The 18,107-nt window shown below is 42.4% G+C and overlaps 1 protein-coding gene across 2 annotated transcripts in view; it reads right to left on the bottom strand.

Annotated features, from left to right (window-relative positions):
- Window positions 1–1,583: 1,583 nt before the first annotated feature.
- Window positions 1,584–18,107, bottom strand: part of pals1a (protein associated with LIN7 1, MAGUK p55 family member a) — a 103,336-nt gene continuing 86,812 nt past the window's right edge. For both annotated transcript variants that reach the window (XM_080203126.1, XM_080203127.1), the window contains exons 10-14: window positions 16,416–16,487; window positions 12,859–13,026; window positions 11,955–12,157; window positions 7,601–7,711; window positions 1,584–3,066 (exon numbers count right to left, since the gene is read on the bottom strand). In XM_080203126.1, the coding sequence (XP_080059252.1) occupies window positions 2,890–3,066; window positions 7,601–7,711; window positions 11,955–12,157; window positions 12,859–13,026; window positions 16,416–16,487 (731 nt within the window). In that variant the 3' untranslated portion in view covers window positions 1,584–2,889. The remainder of the gene's footprint in view (window positions 3,067–7,600; window positions 7,712–11,954; window positions 12,158–12,858; window positions 13,027–16,415; window positions 16,488–18,107) is intronic.

Raw genomic sequence — 18,107 nt, 5'->3', positions numbered from 1 at the left:
ATTCCCTGCCTTTTGCCTGCCACCCTTCTTAAACAACGGCGTAACATTAGCCATTTTCCAATCTTCCGGCACTTCCCCAGAATCTAGCGACATTTGGAAAATAATCACCAAGGCATCCACTATCACCTTCGCCATTTCTTTCAGAACCCTTGGATGCATTCCATCCGGTCGTGGGGACTTGTCCACAATCAGTCCCTCCAGTCTGTCGAGCAATTAGTGTCAGAATTAGGCTTACATTAACACTGTGATGAAGTCACTGTGAAAATCCCATAGTTGCCACATTCCTGCACCTGTTCAGGTACACTAAGGGAGAATTTAGACGGCCAACGCACCTAACCAGCACATTTTTCAGACTGTGGAAGGAAACCCTCACAGACATGGTGGGGGTGAAGGGGTGGGGTAAGAGAAAAGGGGGGGAGGGGCGGTAAAAGGAAGAAAAAACATGCAAACTCTACACTGACAGTCTCCCAAGCTGGGAATCGAACCCTGGCACTATAAAGCACCAACCACTGTGCCACCAAGAGAGGCTCAGGGAAAGTGCACTTGCAACCTGAGGGAAAATGACTGATTCTCACTTGGTGACTCCAGTGAATAGAGAGGTGAGATGGTGGCAGAGAGAGGGTTGCTGGGGTTTTTGAACTGCGAAAAAAGCTCTGCGCAAAAGAAAGAAAAACAGAACCCATTGTGCATTGCAATATGTAACCTTCATCCAATAACTCATTTGTTTCCGCACGCTATCATTTTTATCAAAACACATTTAGAATTGACTTCCTCTTATTAACCATGCTGATAATTACAGCTTAATCAGTTTCCAAGTGCAATAACTTTCAAAGCACTGCCAGTCACAGCATGGGCAAACAGCTTAATTTTGACTCAAATAATTTGTTAAATTTGAAGCACTACAGGCTAATTGCGCACATTCTCAACTCCCCACATCCCGGACCAATTCCATTATCTATTGTACAAACTCATTCACAATGCTTGGATGCAATGAGATACGACCTCCCAATTCCTGCAAGCGACAATGCTTACTGATAAACGAGTGGCAACGGGCTCTTTGCACAAGACTCTGAAATAGGATTCCTTACACGAGTGCGCATTATTTTAATGATTAACTTGAAAATACTGACAGGATGGCAAAAGTGAAATGCCTTTCAGTCAGAAATCCAATCCCACTGTAATGACTTCAACGAGGCCCATGAGGTGGGCTGCTTGGAGTATGAGCTCCCTGATTGAATTAACGATTGCCTGCCCAATCGGGGAGCCTCACATGTACAAATATGGGAGTGTCAAATCTACAGGGATTGGGTGGGCTTGTTATCTGTGCAGACTCGATGGGCCGAATGGCCTCCTTCTGTATTGTAGTGTTTTGATGATCTACTTGGAACTGTTGATTCTCACAAATGGGCCTTTTTTTGGCAGAACACTGGTGAGCTCAAGAAGAATTACCAAACACAAACTACCAAATAAACCTGTTGGACTTTAACCTGGTGTTGTGAGACTTCTTACTGTGCTCCACCCCAGTCCAACACCAACATCTCCACATCAGAGCTCAGGAAGTGACAATGCAACCAGACGTCAGCCAGGGGTGATTTGTTTTATTGAAAATCTACAAATACAATTTTACAACATCGTGTGTGCAGTCAAGGCTTTGAAAATAGTTTTTCAACATGTGAATGCAGGTACATATGACAGGCTTAGACTGTACCCCTCATCGATGGATCTCTCGAGTTAAAATGGGCATCATTTACAGACACCACATCCCTGTCACATTAACTTGACTGAGGCCACAGAGGTTGCACATGCCTTTTAGCATGTCAACCCACCAATCTTTCTCCACCAATAATATCCCACTTGTCTCCCAAGTCTGCTTCACTTCAGCCTTTCATGGATGCCACTGTGCTTTAGTCCAAGCACAGAAGCAACAAAGGTGGAAAAGTTGCACCATTTGTCCAATGCCTCCGCACTGTTAGTTTAATACTGGGAAAATAAAGTGTACAAAATACAGTCTCGACAAAAATTAAAACATACATCATCCACTTGGAGACTGTTCAGCCAATTCCAGCTATGAACCGTCACAAAATTCCAGTGTTTAAAAAACTTTATTCTCCGGAAAAAAAGCACAAAAATATCATTACTAATCAAAATCGCTCGTGAAAACAGGACTTGTGCATTACCTTAAATTAAAACATTCACATTTGACGATCATTTTTTGAAAAAGGCAGCTGTTTGGGATGCCAGCTGTGCCAATTATTGCTTTACAGTAGTTATATTTAATAATTCTAGTCCAGTCTTTGATCAAACATTCTGATCGTAAGAGGCAATTTTATTAGTTTGCACAAATCAGGTCCTCACAAACGCATCTTTTAAAAATGTAAAACTATCATGCCTTCCAACTGAGCAAGCCTCTGAACTGCTCCGACGTAGTGTTTTTCCCGCTCGGAGGAATGCAAAATGTCTATTTTAATATAAAAATCTATATGGTGGAATTTGTGAATTCTATTTTCTTTCATAAAAATATACTCTGTCGTCTGCATACTTAATCCTCACGAAGCTCGAGAACAGTGCTCGTCATAAGCAGTCCTCCAGCAAGGCTGTAACCTAAAAAAAATATAAAAATTCCACACCTAAAAGTTTAAATCAGTACAACCTGGACCCAGGATTATGTACAGGGTGATTCAAAGATAGCTAATGTCAGAAGTATTTCTATATTTACATTATAAATAGTTAGCAGAATAGTAATTACATGAATATTTCTTCCGCCAAGTGCTGGTGTGAAATGGAATGTCAAATATTTTGTTAATTCTTCTCCCATTCTGTGACTTCCATCAATGATCACTTTCGGCCAAACTGCCAGCAAGCGGACTTTGCCACCCAATGGTTTATTTTTCACCGCAGCCATGTGGACGGAACCCACTGAGGCTCCGTGTCAAGTTTGTTGATCAGACGAATTAACTCCTGGTATGCCTTTTCCAAGTCCGTGTTAACCACAGCTGCGTCAAAGTAGTGGCCGTAATTTTGTTCCATTTCCCTGGCCTTTTCTATAATGTCCCGCAGATCTTCAGGCTGCAATACAAAAACGAAAATCATAAAACAGAATCCCTATAGTGCAGGAGGTGGCCATTTGGCTCATCGAGCTTGCACCAACAACAATCCCATTCAGGCCCTATACCCATAACCCCACATAAATTTCCCTGCTAATCCATCGAATTTATGCATCCTGGGACACTAAGGGGCAATTTAACATGGCCAATGTGCCTAACCTGCACACCTGTGGACTGTAGGAAGAAACCGGAGCACCCGGAGGAAATCCGCGTGGACACAGGCAGAATGTGCAAACTCCCAAACCGGGAATTGAAGCCAGGTCTCTCTAGATATGAGGCAGCAGTGCTAACCATTGTGCCACAGTGCTGTCCACTGTCCATCTACTTTCTCCATGGCTGCACAAACTGCAGACACAGTAAAAGGCCATTCTTGCTATAATAGTTTACTAAAGGGTAGGTCAGAAATTGCTAAGACACGCTTGATGGAAAATTAAATCTGTCTGCAACTACCTGAACTATCTTACACTCTCCCCCGCCAAACAGGGCTGCAAAATATCTTTCCTTTTATATACATCTTATAAACAAATGATGCATGATTTATTAAATGGACATCTTTACCAAGGAATCATTTTCTATTATCCATTTAATCTCTGCACTTACAATCGCGCTCTTGAATTTTTATTTTGCTACTTGTGGAAAATTTATGCAGAGGTACACGTACATGAGCTCTGATGAGAGTAAGTGTCATATTTAATCAGATTTGCTACAGCGGACTTTGCACGGCCATCTATTGGCAATAAGATTCCATCCCTGGCCAATACTCAAGGTTTATCACGCACAGTTTTCAGAGATGAGTCTGTTCCAATCAAATGCTCCAAACGTTACCATGCAAGACCATATTTTAAGCTCATCAGAGACCTCTGCCTTCAGAAATAAGTTTGAAGGGAAGCAGAGATCTATATTAATGACTTGGATACAGAGATAGAAGTTATTGTAGCCAAATTTGCAGATGACTCCAAAATAGTGGGATAGTAAGACAAAGGGCCTGTTCCTGTGCTGTACTGTTCTCTTTGATGTCCCAGAGGTGGACAAGGCACCATGAGATGGTGTAAAGCTTAGGTCAGAAGCTCATCTTGGGGACAAATGACACGAATTGCGGACAGTCTGGTTCAGCCTTAGATAGCCGCCAGACAGGGGGATGGGATTAGCCTAGGGAGTGAATTAGTGGCAGGAATCAAAGACTTGGTACTAACTAATATACGATCATTCAGTTTTGAACACTGAACATAGAATTTCTACAGTGCAGAAGGAAGCCATTCAGCCCACTGAGTCTGCACCAACAACAATCCCACCCAGGCCCTTTCCCATAACCCCAAAGATTTACCCTGCTAACCCCTCTAACCTACACATCCTGGGACATTAAGGGGCAATTCAACATTGTCAATCAACCCAGCCAACGCATCTTTGGAAACGCAGAGTGGAAGCTTCCAAAAGCAATGGAGGGGCTCAGCGTGATGGTGACGAGGCACAGCTGCATGCCATTGGGGAACGTGACGTCTTTGCAGAGGGTGTCGAGTTGCAGCAGGCAAATGAGAAACAGGGTGAGTTGCCTATGGCTGGATCCTTGCATAACTGCAATAATGAAGTGGATTTCCCATGGCACTCCACAGAAGGCAAAACCAAGTATGACCTTCAGTTGAAGTGTGGTGAGGGTACAAGCCTTGCTACTCCCAGTTTAAATCCTTGCAGTAGAACTATGGGCTAATGTGTGTAGTTACAGCTCGACAGAATTTAAGGTTTCCATTATAAAATATGGCTTAATTAAATTTTAAAAGTTGACAATGACAGACTCTGAAAAATTATACCTGCATATTAATTGTAGGTATTATCCCTGCCCTCAGATTTTAGTTACTGCTTGCTTGGTATCTTACTGCATCCTACCAAAGAGGGAGGGTGTGCGGAAAACAAGTACCAAGGAAGTTTTTGAACCGGAACATCAGCTGTCCTCCTGCCTGGCAAAGCGCCCAGTCTCTGCTCTGCACATTCCTCTGACAGAATAGTCAAGGACACAAATTCCAATGTGCGGAGTCAAGGTTTTATGAACTCATCAAAAGATACCCAAAGAAGTGGAGTGAAAAATAAAGCAGCATGAAAACACAGCTGTAATGCAAAGTCTAACAAGTCCCATCATCCTAAATCAAGTACTCTTAGTGTGTAACGAAACATAATAAAAATGCCAGTGTCTGAGACGTGACGATACTCCCCCTATCAAAGCAATTGCCAGATCAGCATGCACAGCATGTCTTGAGCTCCAACCTGAAGCTGATTAAAGCTTCCTCAACAGGAACAATATTAATTAATTCTCATTTTGAAGCGGTATGCAAAAAAAAGACAAATTCCTCATGGTCTACCTCAGCACTTAAACAATCTTAAGATGTTAGACATGCAGTGGAAGTTCTATAATCCACTAAAATGCTGCTGTTGGTAGTGGGGAGGGGGGGCTTCTCCTTGCTCCCAGCAATAATTCACAAATGTTTTCTTTGTCTCAGCATCCATTTCTCTCTCATTACTCTTCTAAGATCCTATTGGGCAGCATGATGGCACAGTGGTTAGCACTGCTACCTCACAGCGCCAGGGATCCAGGTTCAATTCCAGCCTCAGGTCACTGTCTATGTGGTGTTTTGCACTTACTCCCCATGTCTGCATGGGTTTCCTCCAGGTGCTTCAGTTTCACCCCACACTCCAAAGATGTGTGGGTTAGGTTAATTTGCCACTGTCAGGGGGATTAGTAAGGCAAATATGAGGGGTTACAGAAATAGGGCCTGGGTGGGATTGTGGTGGACGCAGACTTGATGGGCCAAATGGCCTCCTTCTGCACTGTAGGGATTGTATGATTCTATGAAAGGTCTTTGAATGCTCACTAGTTAAAGGTGATATTAATTGTAAGTTCTTGTCCAGGTAATGAAAGCTATTGCCAAGCTGTAAACTGATATAATCTTCACAACCTATTACTCGTAAGATAGATGTGGGCTTCAATGGGCGTTGGATTAATATATTTGACTGTTCTTCTTTGCCTTGCATGTCTCAATTTTTGTTATTGGCTTTGTAATTTTTATCGAGTGTGTTTAGAAATGGAGTATATGATTGCAGTTTGCCTATATTCACTCCTCCTGGATGTGCGGTGAATCCTCTAAATTATCTGTTCCAATTACCCACCTCCCGACTAGCTGGCAGAGCTCTTGTGGGACAACATATTTCATCGCACCGTCAATGTTACAGCCTGAGGTGGATTGAAATTCACTTCGTTAATGTTGTACCTCATTGCTGTGCAGAGGTACAGTGCTGTGCTGTGCTATTTGTCGATGTTCAAATTTGTGGATTGTTTATTATTGCTAGGGAGCAAGGAAATGCTTCCCCCATTTCAGTGGATTATAGAACTTCCACTGCACATAAGTGCTGAGATAGACCACGAGGAATCTGTCTTTTCTTTGTACATCACTGCAAGAGTGTGGAACAAAAGCAGTGAAGTGAAATGAAAACAAGGAACCAAAATACTCATTGAATGATAAAAAAAAAGGTCGAAGCGGTGAAAGATATCACTATGCAGATTAAGGTGAAAGCCTTTTGCCCAAATCTGCCAATTCCACCTGCCATGGATACATTTATTTATTAGGTTCACAAGTAGGCTTACATTAATGCTGCAGTAAAGTTACTGCAAAAATCCCCTCATCGCCGCACTCTAGCGCCTGTTCAATTATACTGAGGGAGAACTTAGCATGGCCAATGCACCTAACCAGCACATCATAGTCATGGAATCTACTGTGCAGGAGACGGCCATTTGGCCCATTCAGCCTGCACTGACAACAGTCCCACCCAGGTCCTATCCTTCTATCACCACACATTCACCCTCCTAGTCCCCCTGAAACCAAGCGGCAATTTATCACGGCCAATCAATCTAATCTGCACACCTTTGGAATGTGGGAGGAAACCGGACCACCCGGAGGAAAGCCACACAGACACAGGGAGAACATGCAGACTCCACAAAGACAGTGAACCAAGCCGGGAATCAAACTCTGGCGCCGTGAGGCAGCAGTGCTAACTGCTGTGACCCTACGTCACAGGTGGAACGGAGAATTTGACGAACAAAAGGTCTGCTGATCTTGGGTAGGAATTTTGGGATCTGGGGCAAGCAGGACAACAATATCCTGCCCTTTGTCTATGGCACGATACTGTCCTTTTTAGTAGAAAAATCAATTATACCAAACAATCTCCACCCATACATTTCTAATTCTGAATCTACGCAATTGTCTGGAAGCTCGAGATCTGTTTGAAATCACTTTTCATTATGTAGTTTTTACTGAATAATCTTCTCTAAGATCCAAAATCCAAAAAGGAATCGCTGCACGAGGAACAAGACAAAAAAAGTAATTTCTTCAGCCCTCGAATTCCAACTCACAGACCTTGAAACAACTTTTTCTGAATAATTGTACACCATGTTCTGTCTAAACTCACTTCTGTGACTTCTGAAGAGCACAAAGGTGGTACAAAAATATTACCTTAGGATTTTTCCCCTCTTTGGTCAGCATTGCACGCAGTCTCTCCTGCGAAGGCGGTGCAATGAAGATTATATAAGGCTTTAGATCTGAATTGCGCAAAATCCTCAATGACTAGAAGACAAAATAAGAGTATAAGATGAGAAAAAACATTATGAAAATCCCAAATCAGCCACTGATTTATGCTATTTCTTTCGGACAGAATAATTTAATGTGCTTTCGTATGATTTATTCCTTGATTGGCAGGAGTATGGTTCAGAGATTTTGCATTTCAATGGGACTCAAAAAATGCAAATGATGCAATAAAGCTTTGCCGTACAATCTTGTATTCAAGAGAGCTGACTGAAGGAGTGCGCTCTCCAGTTCCAAATGCATCACAGCAGTATTCCACAATAACAAGTGCTGTACTTAGCGATCATTTTATTTTTAAATACAGGAACCACAGCAGCAGCAGAGGAGCTCAAATTACTTTGGTCCAAGCTTGAGGGCTTGTGTTAATAATTGCAATCAGATTTCACTCGGAGTATAAATTTAGGTAGCGAACGGCAGATGGCTGTCTGGGGAATGCCAAGCTGCAACACATTTCAAGGCTACCCTGGAGCCATCGAAATATTCTATGTGCGTCACACAGTTGTGTCCGAGCGAATCAACGCATAGAAAAATGCAATACAAGCCATCAAATGAGAGGAACTCCCATGGGCAAACCACTCAAAGCCAATTTTCAAATCGACTGCTTAAATCTAGTGTTATTGCTTAAACTAAGTGCTCTGTTTCAGCGAGGGACTGAGCCATTGAGTCTTTGTGAGCTCCCAGGTTTAGAACCCTGTTTTAGTTGGTTACGAAGGATCTGGAATGCACTGCCTGAGTGTCTGGTGGAGGCAGATTCAATCCTGGCTTTCAACAAGATATATGAAAATTATCTGAAGAAAAGAAACTATGCAGGAAAAGTTGGGGGAATACAACTAGCTCTGTTGCCCTTGCAGGGAGCCAAACATGATGGGCCAAATGGTCTCCCTCCTGTACTGTCACCATTCTATCCCATTAACAAATATCAAACTCCTGTGTTTCAACCTTGAATAAGCGGAGGCAGTGACATAGTGAATTTATCACTGAGTGTGTTATCCAGAGACCCAGGGTAATGTTCTGTGGATCCAGGCTTGAATCCCACCACAGAAGATCGGAAAATTTGAATTTAATAGAAAAGCTGGAAATTAAAGTCTAAAGGTGACCAGGAAACCATCGTTGATTGTTGTAAAAACCCGACTAGTTCTTTACAGAAAGAAATCTGCCATCCATAGATGGTCTGGCCTACGTCTGACCCTAGACCCACAGCCAGATGCGTGGTTGACTCTTAAAAATGCCCTCTGTTATAGCCTAGCCAGCCACTCAGTTTAAGGGCAATTAGGGGTGGACAATAAATGCTGGCCTAGCCAGTGACACCCACATCCTCAGAATGAATAGAAAATAAACTGGCTACTTTGGTTGTTTTTGTAACATCCACGGTGATAGCAGAATGAGTGATAGCAGATTAATGACACTCAGTAATCTGCTATCACTCATTTTTCTCTATTATTGCCATCCAGTTTTGGTGTAAGCTTCATGAGCAGGAAGTTATATAAGAAACTGCAGCTTTATAGGCTTAGCTCGTAACAGGGATGTTTCTAAAAGCAGTAATTTTAAATAATTTCTTAAAAAGCAATTAAATTAGCATTTAATGACTCCAGGCCTCAACGTTCTAAAATAAAGTGCCTAATTTAATACAGCATCTTTTAGATGCCAAAATACATTAAAGCAAAATTAAACATTATACATCTGAAATAATTCATGTGAAACATTCCTATAAATCCATATGAAAGGTCTACAGATTCCATAAATATCAAAGTACCAAACATACAAATTACTTCCATGTTCAGCACTCACCATTAGTAACGATTATTTTTATATGGAATGCATTGTTTTAAGAGAACTTTACCAAAAACATGCATTCAATAATATGACGTGCAATGCAAGTTAACAAATGCAGGACAAAAACACATGGAGAATAATAGTAGGCTGTCACTTAGTTTCATTGTCTTTGTTAATACCCTCATTTTGTTTGGGCTTCAGATGATCACAAGGCACATGGATTTGAGGGAGGCAAATTCAGTCCATCTGGATGGATGTATTGAGAACAATCCAATACTCCCCACCACTACTGCATCTAATTGCTTCTTAAATGATTCAAGGATTCTTATCAGCAATCTTACTCAAGTAAATCCATTTGAAATGTTCATTAATCTCTACATGGAAGACCTCCTGCTATCCTAAAGTTACCCCTCGCAATTTTGACTTCCCTTTTGTCCCAATCCCCACCATTTAATTTGTATTCAGAATTTCCTCTTTTACACTCCACTTTAAAGTTTAAAAGTTTATTAATTAGTCTTCTATGTAGGCTTACATTAATGCTGCAATGAAGTTACTGTTAAAATTCCCTGGTTGCCACACTCTGACGTCTGTTCAGGTACACTGAGGGAGAATATAGCATGGCCAATGCACCTAACCAGCATGTTTTTCAGACTGTGGGAGGAAACTGGAGCACCCGGAGGAACACGGGGAGAACGTGCAGACTCCGCACAGACAGTAACCCAAGCCGGGAATTGAACCCGGCTCTCTAGTGTTGTGAAGCAGCAGTGCTGACCGCTGTATCACCGTGCTGCCCACTTACCAGCTTGCATAGCACAAGTGTTGCCTACCCTTCCCCAGTGACACAGACTCACACATGAAGGGTTAACTTTTGCTGAGCTTCTGCTTCCAGTTTGCTCCTAAAAGCAATTCCACTATTTCACAGAATTAAAGACACACTTCTGGGTCTATAGCTGTATCTATTTTGAATCCCCACTTTGGAAATTAAAATCTTATGACCTTGCTTGCAATGTCTGCTGTTTCCTACGATGATTATCTTCATTGCATCAATCTTCTCAGCAGCCTGGAAGCACTGGGAAATTTACCATGCAACTCTGATTTACGTCAGCTTGTCCTGGACAAATCAAAGTGTTGCCAGAAAGAACAAATAATTTGGCGATCAGCCAAATCTCAGTTCCCAGCAGCACGGTGGGAGAACCCCCAGCAGCAGGACTGGAGAATCCCAGCCACAGGCAAGGTTGGAAAATCCAGCCAATTGTTCAGAACATTTCTTAATTATATTCATCATCAGTTTCTTGCTCACTTCCATCTTTAAGATCTTGCCTCTCCTGAAATGAAGCTGCTGTCAAACTGAAAGTCTTCTTTTATTGTGACATGGTCTCTGCAGGTGCCATTTTCACTTGCTTTCTTTTAGACACTCCAATCATCTTTTCAAATATATTTAGGCCAGTGAACTCCTCCTCCTTTCTCTTGCATTTGTAGAGCTCATTTTTGCTTTATCATTTCACTTTGTTAATTCACGGTAGCAGTGGCAAGCGATGCCACTTCACAGCACATGGGGCCCAGATCTCATTCCTGGCTTGGGTGATATCTGTGTGGAATTGACATGTTCTCCCTGTGCGTGCGTGGGTTTCCTCCAGGTGCTCCGGTTTCCTCTTACATTCTAAAGGTGTGCAGATTTGATGGATTGGCCATGCTAAATAGCCCCGTAGTGTCCAAAGATGTGGATTTGCCATGTGTAGGATTACAGAGATAGGGTGGGGGAGAGGGCGTGGGTAAGATACTCTGTCAGAGCCAGTGCAGATGTAATAGGAACCTCCTTCTACATTGTAGGAATTGTATGATTTAGGTGGATAATTGTGCTGTGTTATGCCTAGCATTATACTTTTAAAGATATTCCATTTGTCCACTACTCAAATGATGACAAACTGTAGAATCACAGAATCATAGGAATCCCTACAGTACAGAAAGAGGCCATTCAGCCCATCAAGTCTACACCAACCACAATTCCACCCAGGCCCTATTCCTGTAACCCCACACATTTACCCTGCTAATCCCCCTGACACTAGGGTCAATTTAGCATGGCCAATCAACCTAACTCGCACATCTTTGAAGTGTGGGAGGCAACTGAAGCACCCGGAGGAGACTCACACAGACATGGGAAGAATGTGCAAATTCCAAACAGACAGTGATCTGAAGCCAGAGTTGAACCTGGGTCTGTGGCGCTGAGAGCCAGCAGTGCTAACCACCGTGCCACCGTTTCTTTCTCCAGTTAGCATTTCTAACTTTTCCCAGTTCTGACGAACGGTCACAGTCCTGGAACATTCAATCTCTCTCCACAAACGCTGCCCGCAGATGCTGCCAGACCTGTTAAGTATTTTCAGCCTTTTCTGTCCCCATTTTAGATTTTTGCCATAGATTAATTTTTCCTTAACTCACACTCGTAGGTGCTTACCTGGGTATGCAAATTTAAAAGGCATATCTTTCCCGAGTTGATCACCTGTCTCACTGAGTCGATACTGGTGCCATACAGATTCTTTTCATATTCGCCATGTTCAATAAACTTGTTAGTTGCCATGTCGGCTTCGAAAAATTGGCGTGATACAAAAAGGTAATCACGTCCATTCACTTCATTATCTCTCATGGACCGTGTTGTATCTACAAGTGAAAAGGTACAAGTTACATAGAAAATACACCACAACAATACAGATGAAACTAGATAGTCCAGCCTATAAAAGTCACCATAGTCCCAGATGACCAAAGGCTGCTCCTCCCTTGGGGAGGTGGGGGGGAAAGAGGGAGAGAGAGAGAGAGAGAGAGAGGGAGAGCACGCGAGCGAGTTGAATGGTGGTGATTTAACCTGAAGATCACCAACCTCAGGCAAGGGGCAAGAATCATTGAATCCCTATAGTGCCATTTGGCCCATTGAGTCTACACCAAACACAATCCCACCCAGAACTATTCCCATAATCCTTCATATTTACCCTGATAATCCTCCTGATACTAGGGTTAATTTAGCATGGCCAATCAACCTAACCCACACATCTTTGGAGTGTGGGAGGAAACCGGAGCACCCAGAGGAAACCCACGCAGACATGGGGAGAACGTGCAGACTCCACACAGACGGTGACCCAAAGCCAGAACTGAACCCTGGTCCTGTGAGGCATCAGTGCTAACCACTGTGCCAGTGTGCTGCCCCACAGTAAGGTTGTGCTGGCACACCTTCATGAATAATCTTAGCTGGTACGGGATTGAACTCTCGCTGTTGGTATCACTCTGCATCACGAGCCAGCCATCCAGCTAAAACTGAGCTAAAGTGACTCCCTGCAATCAGAGTGGAGATAGTCCAGACAACTTACGAGGCACCGCTGGGGCAAAACGATCAGCTTCTCTCTCCATCAGTTTCTGCCTCAGTTCATTCTGACCGCAGTTCGGCGGGCCGATTAGGACAATTGGCCGTTTTCTGCTTGCAGGTTGGTGATAGAGCGACATTTCTTCATAAGTCAAGATCTCATCATTGTCATAGTCTATTGGGGAAATGGCGAAAAAGTCATTTTGGATGTTAATCAGATGTGTTAGTCACACCTGCGCTAAACCAATCAATCCTCAATTTCCAGAGACAAGTCTAAAAAATAGAAAGCTAGACTTTTGCAAATTTCTAAAACAATGGTCATGTAGTTTTATTCATAAATTTACCAAAGATTTTGCTGCAGTACTCAATGACAGTTGCACTTACATAAGATAATTTTTTGGTTTGATTTATTGTCACATGTATTAGCATACAGTGAGTGTATGGTTTCTTGCACGCTATACAAACAGAGCATACCGTTCATAGAGAAAAGAGGCTGCAGAATGTAGTGTTACACTCCTAGCTAGGGTGTAGAGAAAGATCAACTTAGCGCAAGGTAGATCCATTCAAAAGTCTGATGGCAGCAGGGAAGAAGCTATTCTTGAGTTGTTTGGTACATGATCTCAGACATTTGTAATTTTTTCCCAATGGAATAAGGTGGAACAGAGAATGTCCGGGGAGCCTGGGGTCCTTAATTATGCTGGCTGCTTTGCCGAGGCAGCAGGAAGTGTAGACAGAGTCAATGGATGGGAGGCTGGTTTGCATGTCTCAGTATCTACCCTGGCAAGCTCCTTCATAATCTTGAATGCTTCAATGTGGTCACTTCTCATTCTTCTAAAGTCCAGAGAATACAGTCTCAATTTACTGAGCCTCGCGTCATAGGACAACCCCCTCCCCTCAGGGACCAAACAAATGAATCAATACAAGTTTATCGTTCCATAAATATGGAGATCAAAATTGTACAACATTTCAGGGTGTGATCTCACTAAAACTCCACACACCTGTTTGCAAGGCTCTGTATTCTTGCACTCCAATCCCTTGCAGTAATGGGTAATATGCCATTTGCTTTCCTAATTGCTTGCTGTGCCTAACATTTTACATTCCTTGTACAGGTGTACCCAAGTCTACCTGAACATCATGCCTTTTCTGCTTTTTGATTCTTACAACCCAGGTGAATAGCCTCACACTTCCCCACATTATATTCCATTCAAGTTAGAGACTTGATCTGTCTCTAACTCCGTGTGTCCTCTTCAAAGTTTGCATTCTCACCTGACCAATTGAGACCAAGCTACTAAGCAATCTATATACATCCGTAGAATTTCCATTTGCCTGATAGAATGCACACTCTGGAGGCAATCTTACCACTGCCAATGGGTCAGCGGGTGGGGTGAGCTGGTAAGAGTTTGAGAGAGCCGAGAAGTCAGGTTCGTTCCCGATTTCTCGCGATCTTATCGGTACCGGATGTCCAATTGTGATCAGCCACAGGGCCCCACAGTAGCTAGGTTTAAGTCACAGAGGTCAACTATACTTAGCAGAGGCTGTGTGACAAGTCTCTGCTGCTCTCAGAGCAGAGACCTGCACATGCACAATTGCGACCTCTGCTACTATCAGCTGGCCTTTGGACGATTTAAGTTCTGTTCCCTCCCACTACTAATGAGAAACGGAGCTCAAGATTTTTTTTTTAAAAAAACAGATCCGAAATTCTCCCGTTTTCACACTTGTTCTGGACTTAGAATATTTTTCATAAGATCACCTCCTCTGTCTCCTCACTGAATCCATCTCTATTATCCAACTTCATTCATTTCTCTGTTAAATTAAAGAACCTCAAAGGGATGTTTTCTATATCCACTTTTGTATCAACCGATAGGCGTAAAGGATCAATTTCTGATGAGAACAATATCTGATTACACTATCTAGTTCTTCTGCCCACACCTACTCCAGCAAATCAACATTAATCTCAATAATTACTCACCGTGCTGATTAAAGTATTAAAGATTAAATGATCCCAGTGATGGGTGGTGAAATATTTATCACTAACTTTGCTCCAATTGTTAACATGGATCAGATTATAAGCAGTTTGTTTTGTTCCCTGTGGCCCTGACAAATTCAGAATTGCTGTGCTTAATCCAAATTCCCATTCATAATTTGTTATTTTTTAAACTTATATCCAAGAAAAATGAAAGAATCCATACAATCCACTTCATTGTGCCAAGCTGGCATATCTACAGAGCCAACCATTTGCATCCAAAGGAAATTAGCAAAAACTGGTTAACAGACTCACAAGGTGAATCTCCAAAAAGCTGCCTTCACTATAAACATACAGCAAACAAAAAGCAGCAATGACATGGGCGTTATAATTTGGACGATATGCACATGGAGCTTCTTTCATAGGTGGGAGAAAGGTCAAACTGAAGAATAATAAAATCCCTACAGTGCATAAGGAGGTTGCTCTCTACAAGGCGATTCTGACCAATAACTTTGCAATTCAAAGTGAACAATGCTAACAGAGATATATCTCTCTGGAATATTAATGTGCTGCGGACAGATGATCTTTTCCGTGACCATTTGGACCCAGAAATAAACACCACGCATCAACTGCAGGTTACAAACAGAAACAGTGAACCCACAAAATTGTACCACTCAGTGCTGGATGATTAAATGAAGGAATACTCTCTGAGTCAATTCTTGGCAACATGGATAGCTCAGATAAAGTTGGGGAAGCAGACCATGGCCAACTGTGACAGCTCATAGCATCCGACAGTGCAGAAGGAGGCCATTCGGCCCACTGAGTCTGCACTGACCACAATCCCACCCAGGCCCTATCCCCTTAACCCCATGTATTTACTCTGCTACTCTCCTGACAGTAAGAGCAATTTAGCGTGGCCAATCCACCTAACCTGCACAGCTTTGAAGTGGGATTGGAAGTACAAGAAAGCCTCAAGGGGGTGAAGAGATACAGGAACACACTCCCTGGAATATTTTGAATTTTACATTAATGTGCTTTCTATCCTTCCGCCTTTTCATCAATTATTCGCTTCTTCCCTCTTTTTTGTTGCTGTTATGCTTTTTTGCCATTTCCCCTTTGCCACTGGTATCCCATCATTCATATCTACTGGCCCCTTCTCCTTAATTAGCCGCGCTGCCAAAAGATCGTACGGCAGCCTTCCTCCCCCAGCACTCATGAATAACTCTGGCCCTGGCATACACCAGGAAATTCCTGCCTATGGTATAGAGGTGCCAGAACCACAATCATTAGTGTGAGGAGTTGGTTGAGGGAAAAAAAAAGGGGCCTGATCTGTTCAATTAGAAGCTGTAATTAGGTAGCAGCAGGGTGCAGAGGGAGGTGAATCACACCCACTGAATTTAAATCAAACATCGGAATACTAAGCTGGTTAATTGTCATGTGAACAGAAGCTTGGCACATCCTGAGCATATTTCAGATGCAAAATCATCTAGCTTCAATTATTAAAATAATTAAACATTCAGATAAGATCTACAACACGTGGTGATTATAGTTTATTAAATCAAGACTCTTCCATTCAAACTGGCCATTTTATTTATACATACCATCATTTCTATTTGCGTTATATAACACTTTCTTTCGCTTCTTCTTATTTTTCTTAGCACACCAAAGTTTACCTGAAGTAGAAAAATGTTGGGGTGAGTGTTATTTTATGCCAAGTGCATAAACTGAAGCAAATTCCAAAGCCAACTTTTAACCAATGAGTGGCCACAGTCAGAGTCAAGAGTGGGCAAGGTTAGAATCAGAACAACCCTCTCAATGATGCTCTTTAAGAGAAGTGCCTGCATTGGTTTTCTCAAAGAGCCACCTACTCTCTGAAATGTTCCGTTGGGAGGCATTGACAAATATTTTGAACCCATCCTGGAAAGGCTGGTCTACGCCACCAATTATCCTGCGGTTACCGGTATCACTCACTTTGGCTATGGTGGACCATTGGCATGACCGCTTCTGCTTGTACTCAAGGCTGTGGGCACCAGCCAGTAGTTAGAGAGAAAGATACAATGCATTTAGCCTTCACATTTAAGAGCAAGTTACAACTGGAATCCACTTTCCGAGACATTCATAGAGTCAGAGAGGTTTACAGCATGGAAACAGGCCCTTTGGCCTAACTTGTCAATGTCACACTTTTCTTTTTACACCCCCTAAGCTAGTCCCAATTGCCTGTATTTGGTCCATATCCCTCTATACCCATCTTACCCATGTAACTGGGTAAATGCTTCTTAAAATACAAATTGTACCCGTCTCTATCATCATCTCTGGCAGCTTGTTCTAGAAATTCACCACCCTGTGTGAAAAAAACTGCCCTTCTGGACCCTTTTGTATCTTTCCCCTCTCGTTTTAGACTCCCCTACCTTTGGGAAAAGATATTGACTATCTAGCTGATCTGTGCCCCTCATTATTTTATAGATCTCTATACGATCATCCCTCAGCCTTCTGTGCTCCAGAGAAAAAAGTCCCAGTCTTTCCAGCCTCTCCTTATAACTCAAACCATCAAGTCCTGGTGGCATCCCAGTAAATCTTTTCTGCACTCTTTCTAGTTTAATAATATCCTTTCTATAATAGGGTGACCAGAACTGTACACAGTATTCCAAGTGTGGCCTTACCAATGTGGCCTTCACTACGAAAGTCCAACTGGCTACGGCTTGGAATTACTTGAGTTACATCATAATTATGCTTAGAATCATGGAAACCTACAGTGCAGGAGGCCACCATTCGGCCCATTGAGCCTGTATTGACCACAATTCCACCTAGGCGCTATCCCCATAATCTCATGCACTGGCCCTAGCTAATCCCCCTGACACTAAGGGACAATTTAGAATCATAGAATACTACCTCATCCTTATATCATTGCAAATGTTTCCCCTTCAGGTATTCATCCAATTCCCCTTTGAAAATATTTATTAAATCTACTTCCGCTACCCTCTTTAGCAGTGCATTCCAGATTATAACAATTGACTGCATTTTTAAAAAAAAAATCAGTTTGCCTCAGGTTCTTTTGCTAGTTGTCATAAATCTGTTTTCCCTTTACTGATAAAAGTATTTTTGATTGTTTGAGGATTCCCCTCTCCAACTGTCTGAAAAATCATGATCTCTCAAGCAGGATATTATGACTTCCCGAGGCTTTTGCTGCTGCCACTATCACTGCAGTCATTTTACAGATGAAAGCTCCAGGTTTGTTTGCTGCATGGATTACATTTTTATTAATCCATTCTTTGCTGATATTTGAACCTAACACG

This window comes from Carcharhinus amblyrhynchos, chromosome 14 (assembly GCF_965287045.1).
Source record: "Carcharhinus amblyrhynchos chromosome 14, sCarAmb.v2.hapA, whole genome shotgun sequence".
Lineage (NCBI taxonomy): Eukaryota > Metazoa > Chordata > Chondrichthyes > Carcharhiniformes > Carcharhinidae > Carcharhinus > Carcharhinus amblyrhynchos.
This window is presented reverse-complemented; position numbering and strand designations above follow the sequence as displayed.